The sequence below is a fragment of the Myotis daubentonii genome, chromosome 9 (genome assembly GCF_963259705.1).
Source record: "Myotis daubentonii chromosome 9, mMyoDau2.1, whole genome shotgun sequence".
In the NCBI taxonomy this organism is placed as follows: Eukaryota; Metazoa; Chordata; class Mammalia; order Chiroptera; family Vespertilionidae; genus Myotis; species Myotis daubentonii.
In genome coordinates this window covers 6121714-6142490 of record NC_081848.1, presented here as the reverse complement: position 1 = coordinate 6142490, position 20777 = coordinate 6121714, and the positions used below count along the sequence as shown (strand labels likewise).

The 20777-nt window shown below is 45.9% G+C and overlaps 1 protein-coding gene across 7 annotated transcripts in view; it reads right to left on the bottom strand.

Moving 5' to 3' along the window:
• The window catches only part of CADM1 (cell adhesion molecule 1), a 351444-nt gene extending 332004 nt beyond the window's left edge, over positions 1 to 19440 (bottom strand). For 6 of the 7 annotated variants that reach the window (XR_009454350.1, XM_059707809.1, XM_059707810.1 and 3 more), the window contains exon 1: positions 19269 to 19440. Coding sequence is in view for 6 of the 7 variants with exons in the window: in XM_059707809.1 (XP_059563792.1) it covers positions 19269 to 19398 (130 nt within the window). In the remaining variant the exon portion in view is untranslated. The remainder of the gene's footprint in view (positions 1 to 19268) is intronic. The other variant, XM_059707812.1, reaches the window with a different exon arrangement.
• Positions 19441 to 20777: the final 1337 nt, after the last annotated feature.

The window sequence follows — 20777 nt, the reverse complement described above, 5'->3', positions numbered from 1 at the left end:
ATATATATACACATTATATACATACATATATATATATTTTTTTTTTAATTTGCTTCCCACTAGCCACATTTCAGGTGCTCAACAGACACACGTGGCTATATCCTGGACAGCACAGATACAGACTATTTGCACCATCACAGAACGTTCTCTTGGACAGCACTGGAGCGGCGTGGCAGGAGAAAATATGCTAAAGATGCTAGACTAGCCAGCTCCAGTTTCACAGCTCCACTGCTAAATTGAGCTACTTTCTGGTCCTACTACCTACAGAAGACCAGTCATCTCCTAAAGACAATATGGAAAAATTCCACAAAGATGTATCTTTTACATGGAAGGGTTAAGGAGATGCAGGTTACCATATTAGGCCTGAGCTATACTGTCATTACTCAGCTGTAGAGAAAAACGCTCCCACACATCAGTTGAATCCATGACCCCCTGCTGACTAATCTTCACTAAGGAACCATGCCCAGTCTTTCCGGACTTTGCACAGTATGTTGAAAACCAGGATGCAAACATTAATCTACCTGAAGAATAAGAGTTGCCAGTAAATTGACCTAGATTCGTCCTGCCATCCTGAAAGTGCTCCCTGTGCTACACTAAGATTTGTTTTTGTTCTCTGGTGGAGGTTGTTAAAGAAACACAATCCCAGAAAAACAGCTTCTCACCATCCTCCCTCCATGCTTCAGCCTGCCAAAACTGTCATTCATTACATAAAATACAAGGACAGTTGTGAGCTTTATTAATTTCTCCTTTATTCAACATCACAACCTCAAGAATTTTTAAAACATTTTAAGGAACATGGATACTCCACAGTTCCCTATAGCATGGTAAAGGCATGATCAGGTGTACTGGTACACTACAAGGAGAACTGGAGTCATTACAGCATGTTCCAGTTCAAAAATCTGAGTGTTGCCACATCCTAGCTGTGTGACTGGCTGTTACCTAAGCCTAACTTCATTCTTACACAACCTCCTCCCTAGAATTCATTCACTTCCAAGAGAATTCATTCCTCTCCCCACTTTCTGACTCTCTGGCAACTTAACGAACTTCCATCCCACGTCAGCAAGCCTATCTTCCATCTACTACTCCCTCCTCTTTCAGCAACATTAATCTCCAGTCCTCTGACTAGTCCTTCCTGGTGTTCATCACACAGTTCCTTATCTTGCCTCCTAAAAACACACTTTCCTTAACATTCTACCTCTATGCATCACTCCTTCAGGACCTCTCATACACTCATCTCCAACACCCAATACTATGTTTGGCACGCTTTGGGCATTTCAACACATTTATGTCAAATAAATAACTGAATGCACAATATAGAACTTGCACTATAAACTCTTTATAGGTGACTTTCAGATCTCATCTCCAGCTCTGCTCCCAACTTCTCTCCTAAATTCCAGCACCACATTTCAAACTACCTTCTAAACATTTCCACCATGTTCTAATGGCAGCTCAAAACCCAGCTTATTGTCTTCCCTTAAAAAAGCTACCATATATTTGTATTTCTGTTCATTTGAACAGCCATTCTCCTAAGCCACTCATGTTCAAATTCGAAGCACAGCTTCATTTCCAGTCTTTATTTTTCTCAATCCCCATTCTCCAGTTAGCCACCAAATCCAATCAATTCTACCTTTATTCTTCCTCCTCCACCCTAGTCACTTGAATTATTACACCACTAACCAATTTCTCATTTCTATCTGATCACAAACCATTGCCAAATCACATTCCTACAGCACCAATCCGATGCTTCTTCATTGTCCAAAATCCCCATGATCTCCTGAACTAAATCTAAACTTGGCATTCAAAGTTTTTTCACAATCTGGACCCCAGCTATCTTTTGCTAATCTCATCTCTCATTAGCCATTTTAGCTTTCCTCCTTCCTCAGCCTGGAATGTCCTTTCTTCCCATCTTTCTTGGTGGAAATCTTGCCCATGTTTGCGAGACTTCGTTTAAATGAAAAGCCTCCAACTCCATGTTAGCTCCCTTCTTTCTGTCCTTCCGATAGAAGGACGGAGATGACAGTGATCTGAAATCCCAGCTCCGAATCCAGTTCTCTGTTTAGGCGCCAGTCACATTCCTCATTGCTGCCCGTGGCTTTGGCCTCAGCCCTGACATGCTCTCAGTAAACTGTCATTCATTCTCTCTAGCTTTGTTGTTTTTAACCGGAAAGGACTCATTCTGTTTAGGCGCTTGGTTTTCAAACCTTTTTCAAGAGAGTTGAACATTTTTTTCAAAGGGATGCTTTGGAGATCCAATATATAAATGTAGATATCCTCTTGTTGAAATGTCTAGTAGAGCTTTGGGAACTAGAAACAGATAAATGTTATAAAATGAATTTTACTCTTATCAGTTATTCCGTAAGTAGATTATATATTCATCTTTTTGTGTAAGTCTGTCCTTTTCTTGCTCCTTTATTTCATCAAAGGTTCAGGTCAAAATCTTCAAGGTGATGACCTTATCTTAAAAAATCCTAATACCTTAAAAATATTCTATTAAAGTGTAACACTGTATGCACTCACTTTATAAAACAAGAATAAAGAGATATAATCATAGGTAAATGAAAATAAAAATGGGAGATATTTTTGGTTTTAAAAGAAAAAAAGTTCCATTACTATTTTAGGCCTGATTCATGCTACTGCATGAATGGAATATAATACTTGATAAATAACATTTTACAACAAAAAGAAAACTGAATGGGGTTATTTAAAGAACCAACTTGTTTTCATGCAAATGACCAAAATAATGAAATAAGCAGGACCTAGAGCAATTGTTTTTAAATAGGATGCTTGGAACACTACTCACCTAATTCTAGAAGAAACTGACTAACTAGCCTCTTCTCTCTTAGGGAATATCATCATGTACTATATATTAATAAACTGACAAAATTTGTGTTTCAAAGATACAATTTTTCTTGAATATCACTATCAAACCATTCATAGTACTTGGCAGTAGGCCATGCTAATCTACACTAATAAAAGAGAAAAATGCAAATTGACCATACTTTCATGATGCCCACCAGCCAATCAGGAGTGAGCATGCAAATTAGCCCAACAAAGATGGTGGGTTAATTTGCATATGCGGGTGCAGAGCGGACAGGGGCGAGGCGAGGACGACGCAGGCGTTCCCCACTACCCCAGCCACTCCAGGCCTTTGGGCAGCGTGGGAAGGCGGAAAGGTGGCTCCAGCAGGAGTGAAGGCGGTGCTGGCAGCCAGGGGAAGGAAGGCCCATTCTTGCATGAATCTTCGTGCATCAGGCCTCTGGTAAAGCTATATTTACCAAGATTCATGGTGGAAAGGAAGGGTTTAATGCCTCTGCCTTGAAACATTTCTTAGGAAGTCAAACCCCCCTAAAAAATATTTACCAACAAGGGGAAATGGTACATGGAGATATGTCCTTCCGCTCAAAACCTCAACTAATTGCAATAATTCACACACGATGCCTAAGAGTTTCAAGCTGTGTAACCTAAGACAATACAGAGCTCTACAGCTACAAAGGAAGCTTCACTAAATCGCTATGATTCCCCTTAACTCAGAGCATTTTAAGCACCAAACACAGTCTAGGCTGGATGCATGCCTTCGGCAGAGCAAAGAATTCTAAGTGGATGGATGGGAACGTGAAGGGAACACCTTAGAAATAAGCCATGAAAACAAGTTCTCAGGGGTCCTCTGGCCCCTCCCTGACAGGGAGTTAGTTAAGCAGACATCACTTAGGACAGTGAGAGAAAGGCTGGCCACCCCCCTCCCCTCAAAAAATACCTTTACAAGGTCACAGATATATCAGTGTCACTAATGCATTTTTAAAATATTACAGCAATAAACTCTGGTTAGAGTGGGCTCCACCTCTATATCACAGGAAAAAACAAACTCCAAACTTCTCCTAAATTAAAAGGTAATGTTAGCAAACTCTCTCCCTCTGCCTGCATGTAAAATTTCTCCCATCTTCCATGAACAACCAACAGGAAATCCTTCTGTTTAAAACTAGATTGGTAGTAGGCAATTAACTTTACAAGCTTAATTTTGCCACAGTTTTATTTAGCACCAACTACAGCCACACAAACAGCGCAAGCATCTCCATAAAACAGACTGCCTTACCCAGCTCAGGTTTTTAAAACACAGCATCAAGCCATTTCTCATGTCTGATCCAACTGCTGAGATCTGTTTTTTGATCCTGTAGCCACTGACTCCACATATATCTTTATTACTGTATGGGAAAACGGTCACCCTGAGGTGTAAATCTCCATGTTCACCATGCCTCTCCTAAGAATATCTCTCAGTTTTAAGAAAAGACTCATGAAAACTGAGGAGAAGAGGGGCAGATGGCCCCTGAGATAAGTTTCTGGGTTTGTTGCTTCAACTCTGAAGTGCCAGTATGGCCTTAGCAGTGACGTAAAGTCCAGCCATCCCGGGGCTGTGGGGTGATTACATAGAAAGAGGTTTTCTTATCTGGGCTGGTGATCTAAAATCTCTCCGATTGCCCAACAACCAAGTATGAACAAACACACTAAAAGTCAGTCCTCCAGACTATGAAAAACTCAGGCATTCTGGTAGCTCTTCATCCATAATGAGAGAATAAACAACTTCTACAAAGAGTTACAGTTCTAAAAGCTGATAAGATGACAACCACTAAGTTAAATTTATGAACACAAAGGCCCAGTACAAATTCTATACCCCAACTACCAGGATTCAGAACAAATAAGAAAGGAGAAACTATTGAAATCAGATTGTGTAATAGGAAAATGTGAGTGAAAAAACAACCTCAAGGAATTCATTTTTATACTAGTCTTCATTATGTCCTCTGCTCATATTTATTTTGAAAGGGCTAGAAACGATTTAATGGTGATGGTTACCTAATTTCCATTTCAATCATTGTTTCAACAAACATTTATTGAGCACATACTATGTAGGGCATTGTGCTCTGTTAAGGGGTTATGATACATATATCCATAGACACATGTCAATATGTATGTAGAAGGTGTCAAAAGTCATGGAAAGGCTAGAGAAATTGTAATGGAAATTGAAAGAAAAACATTACATTCAGGCTGCCAATCAGATTAGATTTGGAAAACACTGGACTTGGGTCTTTTGAATGCATAGGATTTAAACATGCTGTCATGGAAGACCAGAGGGTGGGACATTTCTGTTGGTGAAAACAAGTTGGACAAATATGAAATGCACGGTATGTAGAAGGAACACGGGGCAGTTCAGAGAAAGATGCTTGATGGGAAGGAAGAAGATAAGTCAGGAGGGGCGCAAAGAAAAGGCATCTAACCAACCTGAAGAGTCATGGAAGTTTCTTCGCAAAACTTTGAGCTGGATCTCAAAGACATGTAGAAATAAGCCATATACATAAGGAGGAGCCGGTAACATATAAAAAGCAGAGAGCCTGTGAGATCATGGCTTTACCTTGGTAAAGAAGTGTGTAGCACCTAAAGCAGTCCTACAGCAAGAACGTGGCGTGTGCAGGTGGCAGGAGATGAGCTTGAGAGGACGACAGGAGTCGAGTGAGGAAGGGCACTACAGGCCATGATGAAACAGGCAAGCTTGGTCTTTAAGGTGCTGAGAAAACGTGCAAAGATTTTAAGCAAGAGAGTGACACCTATTGTGTATTTTAGAAAGATCTGTCTAGAAGCAGTATTAAGTATGCACTACAAGGGATGAGACTATAGATAAACAGACCAATTAAGGGGCTGTTACATTAATTTAAATCTTTCATCATCTGTAAAATGAGAATAAGGGTAAACTAAAACAGTGGTGGTGAAATAGATGAGTGAATGCAAGAGGTAGGCAGGACTTAGTAACTAACAGAGGGGTTAAGAATAGCAAAGGAAGAAAGCCTAAAATGTCTCTCAGATTTATTTAACTCATTGGGTCAATGGTGGTACCCTTCTACTCAAGAGTAAACACAGAATGGAGGGAGGTTTGGGGAGAAAAAAATGTTAAGTTCCGTTGTAGACATCTGGAATTTTAGAAAAATACTAGAGGCCCAGCGCACAAAACCGCCACAGGACCCAACTCCACCACGCCACCATGGGCGGGACCCATCAATGCACCTCCTGGTGGCCGGTCGTTTGGTCGTTCCGGCGTTATGGCGTTACGGCCATTGGCTTTTTATATATATAGATGATAGATAGATAGATAGATAGATAGATAGATAGATAGATAGATAGATGATAGATAGATAAGTGTTTAAAACTATGGGTTCTGAAAATAGATCTGGGTTTGCTACTTTATTACTTGTGCCTTCTGGACAAGGGATCTATCATCCTCTCTGCTTCCTCATCTGGAATGAAGCAAAACGGGCAACTCCTCCTGGGGCCGGAATTAAATGAGATCATGAATGAAGCTACTAAATAAGTGATAGCTGCTTTGTCAGTATTGTCATTTGAGGTAACTGTGGGACACCCAGATTGAGATGTCCAATAGACAGCTTTAGAACAGTCTGAGGTTTAGATGCAAAAGGCCGTGTAGAGCAACTAAGGACACCAAACCTTCAGAAAGGGAGGGGAGTGGGGCAGTGAGGCTTGAGAAACAGATATGCCACTGTAGTGGCTGAGGAGAAGGGTAAAAGATAACTAGGGAGAGACAGAATAAGGCAACAGTATTAAACATCAGAGACACACTGCGCTGTATGCGAAGGAGCCACCCGGCCCCTGCTTTCATATAAGTAACTTGGAGAATTAAAAGAAAGATGAAGGCTTCTAAAGTAAAATAAAGCCCAATGGGGGCAACTCATTAAAATAACTGAGAAGCCAGGGTCTGTCAAATAAGGAGACGGAGTATAAGCAGATGCTAACGCAGCGTGTGGAATGTGTGGAAAGAAAGAACAATGCTACCTATTATTTTTTGAAAGGACAAATAGAAAGGATACATGAGAGAGGAATGGAATTGGCTACTACATGGGAAGATGGATGGGACTGGCCAGAAGGTAAGGGAGGAAGTGAGAATTCTTTTTGCAGCTTTGATTGTTGAGCCTTGTTCCTGTGATCTTGTGAGCACAGTGCCCTGCCTGGCCGCCCTGGAATCTCACTTAAAGGCAAAAGGAGCCCGAGCTATACTTGGTAGATTCGGTGTCTAAAGCGGTCTTAGTGGAATAATTCCAAAACTATTTTGCATTAATTATAAGACATTAGTGTGGCTGAGAAGATACAAATAAGGAACAGGAGAAGGAGAGAAAGAATCTTGGGGTGTTAGACTGGAATTGAAAGCATCAGTATGAACTCATGATTTAAATGAATAAATATAAAGAAAAATATATAGATAAATTTATATAAAAATAAAAAATTATATATATATACATGTATATATATATATGTCCTAGTTTGCCCACTGAAACAAAGATAAGTCCATAGCAATGAGCACTCCTCTGATATTTAAATACGAAAAGAAACCAGGACATCTGGGAGAAATAGCTGATTCCAGGTCTGGGGCAGAGAAAATACAATGTGAGCTCAGACATCTTCTTGTGACAGAAAATAAGAAAGTTCTTAAAAATTAACAGAGCTATATCAAAAGGAATCAGAGCCAGACTAAAGGGGTTCCCACTGGCCAAATTTGACGATAATGAAATATAATCACACTGAATTTTTAAAATCGGAGTCCATTGTGATTTTTATCAAAGGAGAGGCGGAGGAAAGGCAAGCTCTTCTTCAGGCAAGCCTGCCTCTGGCCAAGGCCGGGGAATGACAGAATTAGAAAAAACACAATTTAGTAATTACCGTTATATATATTTTTAATCCTCACCCACGGATATGTTTTTATATTGATGAGAGAGAGAGAGAGAGAGAGAGAGAGAGAGAGAGAGAGAGAGAGAGAAACATCGACTCATTGCCTCCTGCACGCACCCCGACCAGGGAGGGAACCCGCAACCTAGGTATGTGTCCTGACTGGGAATTGAACCCCCAGCCTTTTGGTGTATGGGACGACACCCAGGCAGGACCTACTGGTATAATATTTGATTCAGACAAGATTTATCAATGCTGCTAAAAATGCTCGATGAAATCTTATTAGAAAACTGGATCTTCAGCTCAAAATATCCCACAAATTACTTATTAATCATAAAGGGACATTAACAGACAAATCAATAAATCCATCGAAACAAAGTAACTAAATTTTTATCATTAACCAAGGCGTCAAGCTGACCATCACCAATAATATGACAAACTGATATTACATCCCCTTGATGTGGTTCTGTAAGAAGGTGGCGAAGTGGCAACATGGGCGTGCAGCGTTCTTACCCAGTCTGTAGTCTGAACGGAGCTACGAGGAAGGATCAACGCCCTGTAGAAAAACTGCGGGACGTTCTGTAAAACAGCAGGTCTGGGCGCATCAAAATGTCAACGCCATGGAAGACAGCCCCCTTTACAAAGCCTTGAAAGAGAAGGTTCAGGGAGGGAACGGTACTAGCCTAAGAAAGACAGGAACACCAAATCCCATGTGTGATCTCTGACGAGGCCTGGATCAGGAAGGACGAGGAAACATATAAAGGATATTTCCGGGACAACAAGAGAAGTTGAATATGGGCTAGACATGAGGTACTATTAAATCAATGTTGAGTTTCATGAACACAATAATGGTACTGAGGTTGCGCAGGTAAACAATGTCCTTATTCTCAGGAGTTAGGAGCTGAAGTCATGCAGGGGGTACTGTCCCTGCCTTCAACTGGCTTTCACCTGGTTCCGTACAAAAAGAAAAGATGTTTGTCCACATTATTCAGAGAGCTAGAGAGAAAGCAAACGGGCAACTTTTAACAGTCGATGAACCTGGGGAAGTACACACAGTCATTGTCCTTTTCTTTCATCCTTCCTGTGGTTTTGAAAGTTTTCAAAATAAAAGCTGAAAAAAAACTGTCTGTAAACTTCTGGAAGACAGACATCAACCCACCCAACTATGGATGCACCCAACACAGTGCCTGGTGTAAAAGCAGGTGCTCCACTTAAAAGTCACTTTTAAAATCTCATTTTTTCCAACACATGCCTTACCAAATTCTTTTTTTTATATAAAGTATTTAAAAAATACGTTTTTATTGATTTTTAGAAAGACAGAAAGGAAGAGGGATAGAGAGACAGAAACACAGATGAGAGAGAAACATCATTGTTCTGCTGCCTCCTGCACACCCCCTACTGGGGATCGAAACCACAACCGGGCATGTGCCCTGACCAGAATCTAGCAGTGACCTCCTGGTTCCTGGGTTGACACTCAACCACTGAGTCACACCAGCCAGGCCAAATTCTTCATTTAAATATAGTGTATTAAAATACAGGAGGTTAGGCAAAATAATATAGTCCTCTCTGTGTTAAAAAGGTCCAGAAATTTGAGATTATTATCACTGTCAGTACTAGATGATTCCATTTACTTACAAAAAAATTTTAAACTGCAGGTTATTCTTCAGTTTCACCTTAGAGACAGAATATCCTGAATTAATCCTATCAGTATGGTATTTATGTTTCAGTATTCCCAAACATGGGAGATTTACAATGTGATAAGCAGTAGTCTGAGACATAAAACCCTCATCACTAAACAGTGGCTGTTTTAATAAAAGCCATACATACCTATAAAACTCCCTTTTCACATGTTCACATATATGATCTTCTTTTATTTTTAGCTCCCTGTAAGGCAGCTTGTTTCTGCTCGTCCTAACTCACCGGGCTCCATCCCTCGGAAACCTACCCTGGGTATTCCGCTTTCCGCGGGCCAGCTGGGCCCGGAGACAGACAGCTTTGCCCCAGAAAAGGGAAACGATCAGCAGCCAACATTCAGGTGATGACCAACCAACTAAAAGAAAGGAAACGAGGTCTCTGCTCCATGTGTGCTCAAAGGACACGCACGGGAAAAGTGAGGCTCCGAGTCATTTAAGCGAATCTTTATGTGAACCTTTTAAGACAGCGGTTCTCAACCTGTGGGTCGCAACCCCTTAGGGGGTCAAACGACCCTTTCACAGGGGTCGCCTAAGACCATTGGAAAACACATATATAATTACATATTGTTTTTGTGATTAATCGCTATGCTTTAATTATGTTCAATGTGTAACAATGAAAATACATCCTGCATATCAGATATTTACATTACGATTCTTAACAGTAGCAACATTACAGTTATGGAGTAGCAAGGAAAATAATTTTATGGTTGGGAGTCACCACAACATGAGGAACTGTACTAAAGGGTCGCGGCATCAGGAAGGTTGAGAACCACTGCTTTAAGAGATAAAACCTCTCGGGCAGTAACTTAGTACTAGATTCACTTGTTTCCTCCTGTCTGTGAAGTATCACTGTTTGTTTGGGTAGGGGGTTCCGCAGGAGGGATGAAGCGATGTTCCTCGCCTGCTCAGAGGAGACACCTGGCTGATGACTGTAGTGAGTCTGGGCGGCTCGCTGACCACAGGCACGTTCGGCAAAGAGCCAAATACACACCTTTTCCCCAAGACTGTCCCCAGAGACTCCAGGATCAGCCAGCTTAGCTATCACTGAAGTATCATGCTACATAACCTTCTACCAGCAAAAACCCAACTGGGCAGAGGAAGGTCCAAACAAGGGAAAAATAAGGGATGGACTGTGGCACATACTACTACCAGGTGAAGGCTTTGAACAGATCCTTAAGATAACAGGCTCAGCGATTAGAGCCAGTGACAAGTCAGCCCCGATGCGATCAGCTAGTGCGATGCTGGAGGTGACCGTGCAGGCAGGCGGCTCTGCTCCCAAGATCCACGCCATTTCAAACACTGGCTGGCAGAGGCCTGGGCTTTAGCACTTCCCTCCGGCCCCCAGGGAGGTACCCTGGTAACTGGACAGACCACACATGAGCACCAACCACTCTTCTACAACGGCTCCTATGTGGGGCCCTCTGCAGGGGCCTGGTCTCATTTACCGCACAGCAGCAGCTCCAGATAAAGCCCCCTTGACCCTGACCCTGACCCTGATCCTGACCCTGACCTCTGAGCCCTTCCTATCCTATAGAGCAGTGATGGCGAACCTTCTGAGCTCGGCGTGTCAGCATTTTGAAAAACCCTAACTTAACTCTGGTGACATGTCACATATAGAAATTTTTGATATCTGCAACCATAGTCAAACAAAGACTTATATTTTTGATATTTATTTTATATATTTAAATGCCATTTAACAAAGAAAAACCAACCAAAAAAATGACTTCGCGTGTCACCTCTCACACGCGTGTCATAGGTTCGCCAGCACTGCTCTAGAGCTTGCCTTTGTGTCTGAAGGTCTTACTTTGCCGGCCTGTGATTTGCCCTCATTCAAACGCATATCACCAAACAGGGGTGACACACTTTCCACATTCTAACCTTTAAATTTTTCCAGTAAAATAATGGCCATAATAGCCACACACTTCGGCTTACTGTAAAAACACACGCATAAACATATATACCTGTAAAGCAGAAGAAGATAAGGATGGGTTGGTTAAACTGAAAGATGCAAAGGGAAGATGCTTATTCTCAAGGTAGGCAAGGAGAAGCAGGCGTCCTGCACCTATAAACCAAGCGGCTAAGGAAAGGATAAGAGAGCAGTTTTACGCAAAGGCAACAGCTGAAGACGGATCAGTGGAACCACTTTCTTCCTCTGGTTCACTGGAGAATCACGGTCTCCCGGTCCCATCAGAATTGGGCTGAACGGTAATAAAAAATTAGGACAGTTAGAGAGGAAGTGAGACCGCAATTGAGGAAGGAGCAGCCTGAAGACAGAACAGTGTGGATGCTGAGCTGATACAAGAAGCGAGCGTGGGAGACGAGGCTTTCTGAAAGGGACGCAGCACGGTCCTGTCCAGAGGAGCACAGCGTCGTGTAGGTGGACATATTCCGACACAGTGGTCAGGGGACCTGGCTAGGACGCTGCTGCTAGTGCAACATGATCTGGCGAGGCAGGACGCCGAGGCGTCCAGACAATGTTGTGGAGAAGCAATCAGCCCATTTCATTTCAGCCAGGAGTGGAAGTCACGGAGGGAAAAGACTCCAAATTCAGGGGCCTTAGAGACCAGGGTGACAATGGTGTCACATGCAATGACAGAAAAAGATGAAAGTTCCATTTCTGACATGTTAACTTCAGGTTAATCCTAGCCAAGTGGAGAGAGGGTGCAGACAATGGGAGATATGACCGGGGCAGGTGAGCCCTTGGTGTTTGGGTAGATGCCTCCCTGCCCCCTCCAGGGACCTCCTAACTTAATTCCAAGCTGGCATTACAGTCCCTGCTGGATGCTGAGCAGCACTGGAGCGCCTGTCTTACTCAGGACGACTGCCAAGAGTGCGATGCTTATTCTAGGCCTTTTTAAAGGTCCATGTCATTGGAGTATCAACTTCAAACACTGAGTAGCATTTAAATATATATCAGAGCACTTTCATTCAAGCCTATTTAACATTTCTGAAATATCTAGATCAAAATGTTGGGTCAAATGACTATATTCCAGTAAAACATCTACTAAGAGAAAAAATCTTCCCGGCCCACACCTCTCTTAAGAGATTCAAGATACCTGTCACCATAACATCTTCTCAGGGCCAGCTCTCTCCACCTGACCGCAGGCTCTCCTCGGAGGAGGAGAGGCCACACATCGCCTTTGCTGTGCATGTACAGAGACCCCTCCGTCGCCTTTTCTTCTCACCCTAGTTCAAGGCCAACTGCACCACGCTTTTGAGACCAGCCCTGGAAGGTCTTCAAAGAGAAACTGCCCATTAACCACAACAGCAGCTGCTGGCTGGAGCCTGCAATTTAAATCTCTGAAAAAGAAACTGTGGCTTCTGAAATTTAAACAAGGAGGTGCTACTTGTAATTACAAACATTCCAGTGGGTTCCTTCCTTCATTGCTGGTTTCCAAACAAAGGCTGTTTATTCGAATTTGGTGGCGCTCCCCCTCCCCAAACCTTGAATGTAGGCATTCTTTTGTGTTTTTCACCTGGCCAAGCAGCTCAGACCCCTCAAAACCATCTCATGTGTAATTGCTTGTTTGGCTGGAAACCAAAAAAACCAAATGCTTCTGATTTATAGTCCACATTAAATACATTTGAGAAAGAACCTCTTAACACACACACACACACACACACACACATACGCACACAGACTCACATTTCATGAACTTTGGAAAATGGAACAACCTATTTACAAAAAAAAAAAAAAAACACAAAGAAGTTCAGAAATTAATACTGAAGCATTTCAACATTTCTAGTTAAAATTAAAAATTCATATTTTAAATCAATGAGGCAAATGCTGATAAGTAAAAATAGTGATCGTCTTTCTCCCTACCTGGTGCCCCTATCCTACAAAAATTCAACCCAAATGCTCACAGCTTGTTGTATGGGTTTCCTGCAGTGCAGAAGAATTCTGCGATCACTTCAGTCACAGAATACAGGGAGAAATTAGCACTAAGCCAGTCAGAAATGGGAAAAGGATTTTTTTCTTTTAATCCTTATATTCAAAAAAGGCAAAGGCCTTTTATATAGCATGGAGGCATTTTAAGATAAACATACAAATGAAGCTATGTATCTCCCAGCCACCCTAACAGAAGTCCTCAGATGGAGGTATTCATCATGAGAACTGGAAATGCAATCTCGAACCGGTGCTTCTGAAGCACACCACAGTGGATGGATTAGCCACAATTACTGCGTATTTACACAACCATATTTACACAACAATAACACTCATCTTCTCCAATCCAAACAAAACCTTGCTCAAAATAAACCAAACCGCGCAAAAGGGTCTCCTCAGTACAGGCAGTAATCAAACTCTGGCTTCTTGGTTTCTGCCTCAGCTTTACCCGCCGTACAAGCCTTCACTCTGGGTACTTTCCTAAGTAAAGCAAGGGGAGGGCAAAAATTCCGTAGGCCAGTGGGGAAGATGTACATTAAACTAACGGCACTGTGATTATGTGAGTGGGGGAAGGAGGACTGCATTGCACAGAGACTCATTCTAACGTAAACTATGGGAGAAACAACAGGACGTCCAGGATTCGTGTGAAATAATCTGGGAAGGGGAGGACATGCGGAGAGTACAGAGGATCGGTTGCCATAGGTGGATAATTACTGAACGAGGTGATGTGCACACAGGGTTAATTATGGTCTTTCCGCTTTCGTGTGTATTTGAAATTTTTCATAGTAAAATGGAAAAGTAAAGAAAATACGACCAATGTAAAAAAGTCATCTTGCAAAAAAATATTTTTTAAAAAAAAGAAACAAATCATACTCCGTTTTTCCTCTGCTTCATAAAAAGGGGCAAGCACCTGGTAAGGAAATCAAGCTGTGTTCCTGCTCATTAACCAAGGACCCTCCTTTCTTCCTTAGGGGGGAAGAGCGCTAAGGTAAAGAGGAACCCTTGCAAAGGCAAGTCAAAAGCTGGAAAAACGAAAGCTGAGGATTCTGAAACGTGGTTCTCATGCACTTGACTTATCACAGCAACGCAACCCTGAGCTCGCCCGTGCCGGAGCGCTGGATGGCGTTCACGCGGTGGCTGCCAAATCAAGTCCAGAGGTTTCGGAATCATTTGTCAACACCAAAGACAACCTTACCAAGAACTGGGCCTTTCTTCCCAGAGGTCACGCCTCTGATCCATGGGTTTATTACTTAAAACAGCAATAAATCGTGCTGCCTTCAGAATACAAACCATTCCCAGCCAAGATACTGTCTCCCCGTGATCCACATCCCTCTCTGGGCATCCCTGCTGGAAGGTGGAAGAGAAGGGCCATTGGCTGGACCTCAAGGGAACCAGCTCCCTGTCCAGGGTGCAGAGGTAACTTAGCCTCAGGTCAACGGTGAGCAAGCTCCTGCCCCCTCTGGGCTGCAGCTGCCTCACGGCAAGGTAATGAGATTTCACCAGATGATTTCTAATAATGTCCTTCCCCTTTCAAACACGCCAGGATTATAAAAACCTCAAATTCCCCAACAGGTGACATTAAGGAAAAAAGCTCTGGTGCTAAAGTGAACATTTTCTATTAAAATACCTTTAAAAGGTGAACATGCATATTGCATTGGGTGAGTTTCTCCGTGTGCATATATGTACATTATGTGTGTATATATACATATTTGTATGAGTGCACACACACACACACAATAATTGATACCATTAGGTGCTTGTACGGAACTAATTGCTTCCAACTCAAAGCAGCAAATTTTCAATTCTGCAACAGATGTCGCTGTGTGGTTTCTCCTTTCTGTGCTGGGTTTTCAGTTTTAAAAGCCCAGCATAATGGTCAGTACTATTCTTCCCAAGAAAGAGACACGACATTTGAATACTGGGGATTTATTTTTTATACATTTCTTCATATGCTGGTAAATTTCTCTTCAAATCATAGCATCGATTAGTTTGGCCCAATTTAAGAAGGTCACTCAGGTAAAAATGGGCCTTTTATTAAACACACACACATACACACATACACACACACACACACACACCATTTTTAAAATGTAAATTCTAAGTGACTGTTAGCACATACAGAAACCCAGGGGATAAGACAGTTTATACTCACAGCAATAATATCAATTTTCTAAAGTCTGAAAATCATAAGCAACATAAGCCAAGGAATAAGAATTCACATATGTAGGCGGCCAAAATGTAGCAAGTGGGGGCAGAAGGCACTGCAAACTTCCAGAGCACCATCGAATTTGGATTTTGGTTTTCACACATTTCTTTGAAAATAAATAGTCAGACTAGTATTATAATTGCAAGACATCTTTCCAGTCGGACACTTGCTATCAACCCCCTTCTTGACACATGTCATAGAAAGGTGACATCTCTTTCCCTTCCACCAATATATCCTCCGACAACCATCAGCCTCAGCGGGGAGCTAGCATTTGCGTCTGTTGAAACTCACTGCTGGGAAGGATTTCAAAATCTCGGTTCGACCCAGGAAAGCTGTTACCTGTTGAGGTGTGTGAGGGTGTGGAGCGAGATGAGCAGTTGGGGAGCTGAGGGCCCACTCAGATAAGAATGTGAAGTCAGGGAGCGAGAGAGGATGCGAAAGTGTCCCGCCTGCTGGCTTCTTCCCGGTCCCACTCCCCTTCACCAGGAGGGCCATTGGAGAAAACGGGAGAAAGCATGTACAACATCCATATGAATAAAGCTCTTGTTCCAGGGAACTGCCTCCTCTTTTATTCCCCCCTTTTTCCGTATTTGTTCATTTCAAAAGATTGCTCAATGGGTCTCTTGTTCCTCCAAAACGTCCCAGGCAAATAATGCAAGCTTGTCTCGTCACACAAGTCACTAAATGAAGCCTTGTGCGTCTCCAGTGACACACTGTAAATATAAAGTGGCATTAATGAGGGATATTTTATCAAAGCTATCTCAGACAAGTGCGAGTCCCTCCTGTGGCTATTCAATTTGATGCACGGAAAGGCAACAATAGCAGGGCGGCACTTCTGCAAAGTCCCGATCCTGGTATTCAAGCCCCAACAGGCCAGGAGAGGCAAAACTCAGCCTCTGGGCTTGCCAGCGCCACCACAGAGCCCCACCCATCAGCCACCCTCCGGGATGCTGCAGAAGGTAAGAGGAGGGTGACCAACCACTGGTCTGCTCAAAATCAGAAACAACATCATGCAGCTAACACCGAACAGGCATGATCTGCACTGGCATGAGCTCAGAAAACCCCATTTTAGCTGCATTTCATTAACATCCAAACACCACAGGAGGGCTGGGAGATTGTCTCCAAAGGAGGGTGGATTGGGTTACAGGGGAAACATAACCAGGAGCTACTGAACAATGGCCCTCGACTGCTATCCCGGCAAGGATGTCAATGAAACAAGGCTAATGAAGTTAGAAGACGGCTCCAACAGGTTTCTCTAATCCTGGGAGTGGGACTGGAGGCCTCCGAGAAAGCTGCAACTCAGAGGACTGAGGAAGAAAAGTCACGGGTGGCCAGCTGAAATCTTCTCTGGTAGCCGAGGACCCAGACCCCTCCTCAAACTGACCACAGGCACGCACAAAGGCATTTTTTTAAAAAAGGATTTGAAAACCATCTACCTCCTCACTACAAATCAAACGCAATTACTTTCTAAGGTGAACACAATCTGATAACCAAAATATAAACAGAGAGGTACACAGGAGCAAGAAGCTGCTTCCATGGTAACTGGCAACAGAATTTTCTTGTAGCTCTGACATGCACGGCTGAGTTCCAGACCGCTCCTTTCCAAGTCAGCACATATCCCTCGCTAGGAAGGCAACTTCTCTCTCGCCGCGAGATAGTGACAAATATAGTGGTGTTGTTACTACTCGGCGCCTTCAATGAGCAGGCTTGACGGAGGGGGTGGCATCTCATCCTGCTCTGCTGCCAAGCGGCACTGCTCGGCTCCCATTTTTTTTGTCAAAAGGCGATATTCCCGACCAGCGCTTTCCCCCTCCCCCTTTTTTGCAGCCAATACAAGTCTATTGTTGCCTCTATTATGCGCCAGCTACCCAGCCTTTACTCACGCTCACGTTTAACTGACACTGGCGCTTTTTACAATGCAGCAGCACCAAGACTCTCTTTCGGGAACATTTTATTGAACCCATCCAGTCGGAGACATTACCCGAAATGAAGTTGTAACCACACCGGCATCGGCTGAACCCAATTATCTCGTAATTCATAAATTAAGAATTCGGGAGGGGGGGGGGGACACATAAACAACATCCGGAGAGACAGACCGTGGCATGGAAGAAAAAGCCCTCCGCTCGGGAACTGAAGCTGCTGCCAGATTCCCACCCCGATACGTCCCCAATATGCTCCCCGAACAGAGCTCCCTTGCAAGCCTGTGCTGGGGAGGAAACAACCAACCCGGCATCCCCCAAACCCAAAGCTAGCACCCCTAGGCATCCCCATTTCATTCAGCGTGGCTCCTGCGGTGTTTACGTAACTGTGTGTCCTCTAGCGTGTAAACAAAAGGCACAGCCCGAGCGCAGCGGCGCCCCGGGAGCGGCGCCCGGAGCGGCACGGAGGCTCCCGCGCTGCGCCGGCCCGGGCCCAGGGCTCTGCAGGTGGGGGCTGAGCTCTCGCTGTCCTCCGCCACTTGTTGCTCGTGGGTCCTGCAGCTCCGAAGCTGCAAGGAGGGGCTTTGCAGGCGCCGAGCCCTGCAGCATTCCCTCCAGCACCTCCCCCCGCCCCCCGCAACCCCCCGCGGCCTCGCGCCCTGGTTCCCGGTTCCCGGCTCCCCGCGCCAAGCCCGCTGCAGGAGGCCAGGGGCGCGGGGAAGCTGCGCGAACGCTGAGCTCGGCGGTGGCGGGAACGGGAGGCCGGGTGCAGCACGGCCGGCCTCTTCGCCGGGGAAGAGCTCCCTTTTGTTAGCAAAAGCAAACACTGCCCTCTTCTTTCGCGTCCGCGCCAACGCGCCCGGCACTCCGGCGGCCACCGGGCAGCTCCGGCCGAGGGCTCCGCGTCTGCGGGGAGAGCGCGGGGCGTGCAGAGCCGCCCCCGGGCAAATTCCCAAGACAGCTCTGCACACAGGGGGCGCCCGGAGGCCCGAAGGGGGCCCGTGTGGCGCAAAGGCCGCGAACGCTCCCTCCGCCACCCCCGGGGCTGCTCAAAGGACCGGCAGCCTGAAATCTGGCGTCCCCACAAGCGGCGGAGGATGCCTTGAGGCAGGCCGACGGCGGGCTCCCGGCTCGACCCGCAGAGGCGGCGAGAGCAAACGCCCCCCGCGGGGCCGGACCCGGTAACTTTCCCTCCCGGGAGCCTGGCCGAGGCGCCCCGCAGCCGGGCGGAGGGGGCCAGGGGCCGCGGGCAGGCTGGCGGGAGCACTGGGGACGCGCGGCTCGGGAACAGGCAGAGCGCGGGGAGCGCAGAGCGACCAGACAAGTCTGGGGCTGTCCTGCGGAGCAGCGAGGATCTATCTCACTGGAGGCGGCGGCTAGTCACGGGGAGGATTTGGGATGGAGAATCGGGGGGCCCGCTGGAGAGGCGGTGGTGAATGGGTGGCCTGGGAGAGGCGAGGACTGCAAGTTATGGAGACAACAGCGAGTTTGGACGGTTTGCGGGGTGCCTGTGACCCATCCCCTTCCCCCAAATTCTCTAGCCCCCCTCCCAACCGGGCTCCCCATTCTCACTCCACTCCGCGCCAAGCCGTGGAGGGAAGATGTGGGTGCAGCCATCCCTAAGGACTCTAATTCACACCCAGCCGGACAAGGGAGAGGGGAATGACCGATCCCCTCAGCCCCTTCCATCTTAGCCCTGAGTTTCCTCTCCACACTCTCAGCGCCTCGGATTTAGGAAGTGGGGGACGGTTGTCATGGAAACGTTTCCACCACCACCCCTCGGCTACGGCTACTGGGGTGCCTTAGGAGATTTAGAGGGCCGCTTGGCCTGGTCCCACACCTACCTGTGGGGATCAATGCCGCGGCGGAGAGGAGCAACAGCAGAAGCCGGAGCCGGAGCCCGGGAGGCGCCGCCGCCGCCGCCGCCGCCGCCGCCGCACACTGGGATCCGCTCGGCAGCACAGCACTCGCCATGTCGGGCACCTGCCTCAGACTGGCGGCGGCGGCTTCCTCCGGAGCCAGCGCGGACAGCTAATGATATGCTAATGACATGCACTGAAGGCGGAGTCAGGACCGACCAATCACAGCGCTGAGAGCCCAACCCGGCTCTCCGAGGACTTCCCCATCCCCCACCCCGCCCCCTGGCGCTGGGGTTCGGCGACGCGCCCGCGCCACCTAGGGGCGGGACAAAGGGGAGGGGCGTATGCAAATATGTTTATGTTAAAATTCTTTCTCGCTTCCTGGGCATCTAGGAAAAAGTGTTCTCCCTGCGCCGGTGCGTGGGGCCTCGGCTCCGGGGGCGGTTCTAGCTTCCTGCACACCTTTATTAAGAACGCTTACAGCAAGCGCGATGTCGGACCAATGACTGGAGGATCTCCCTAGGAGGTTCCCTGCCCGGTACACCGAGCACAGCGGCCTGGAAAGCAGACGTTGCAAATTTCCGTCACTCACCTTGCACCGGAGGGATCGATCTCTGGGAAACGGGGGTGTACAGGCGTGGAGAGTGAGCGTGCAGGTCCCCGGATTGACAAAACAATCCGGGAGAGGTGCATGCGTGCTCTGCACGTCCGGCGAGCGCGAGAGCCTGCTCGGCAACCTAGCGGTAGACTGGGGCATAGTGGGGAGAAAGGAGCCAGAGCCGGGCTCTGGGGTTTTCGAGTCCGCGTCTTTGTGATAGATTCTCGGGAAAGGTGGCTCGAGGAGGATCGACTCAGGCGCCCCAGCTTGCTGAAGGTCGCCTTCCTGGCTTTAGTGTGTGTGTGTGTGTGTGTGTGTGTGTGTGTGTGTGTGTGTGTGTGTTTAATACATATGACCATATGAAATATATATTTACGATTACACACATTCAACAACAAAAAAAATATCCTTTCAAGGCTTCCGGGTGCAGTCCCGGAGGCGGGGAGTGGTGGGCGCCCGTGTGAAGATAGGGTTTGCCATCTTTCTCCTTCAGAGTTCAAACCCTCTCCTCCCTGCTCTACACCCCCAGTCCTGCCGCAGGCGGGTGGTCCAACAGGTGCTCTGGCTTCCAGGGTCTCTGGGAGAGGCTGTCCGGACTCCACTCGCTCTACCTCCTCGAAATTGCCTTTGCTTTCTTTTGAACCAGGGAGCCCCCTCTCTTGTTTGCTTTTTAATTACTTATTTTCTTCTCCTCTAGAAGATCATGTGCGCTCTGACCCTCTGTTGCTCAAGCATCAAATTGAAGGACGAGCCATATTAAGTGTAAAGGTTTATAATAATTTAAGTATTCATAGAATGCAGAACAATAAGATGTAGGAAATACAATTTGCATAATAAATATCAATATCACAACAGCTAAAACAAACCATGACAAATTATCTGTGGCTAAATGACCA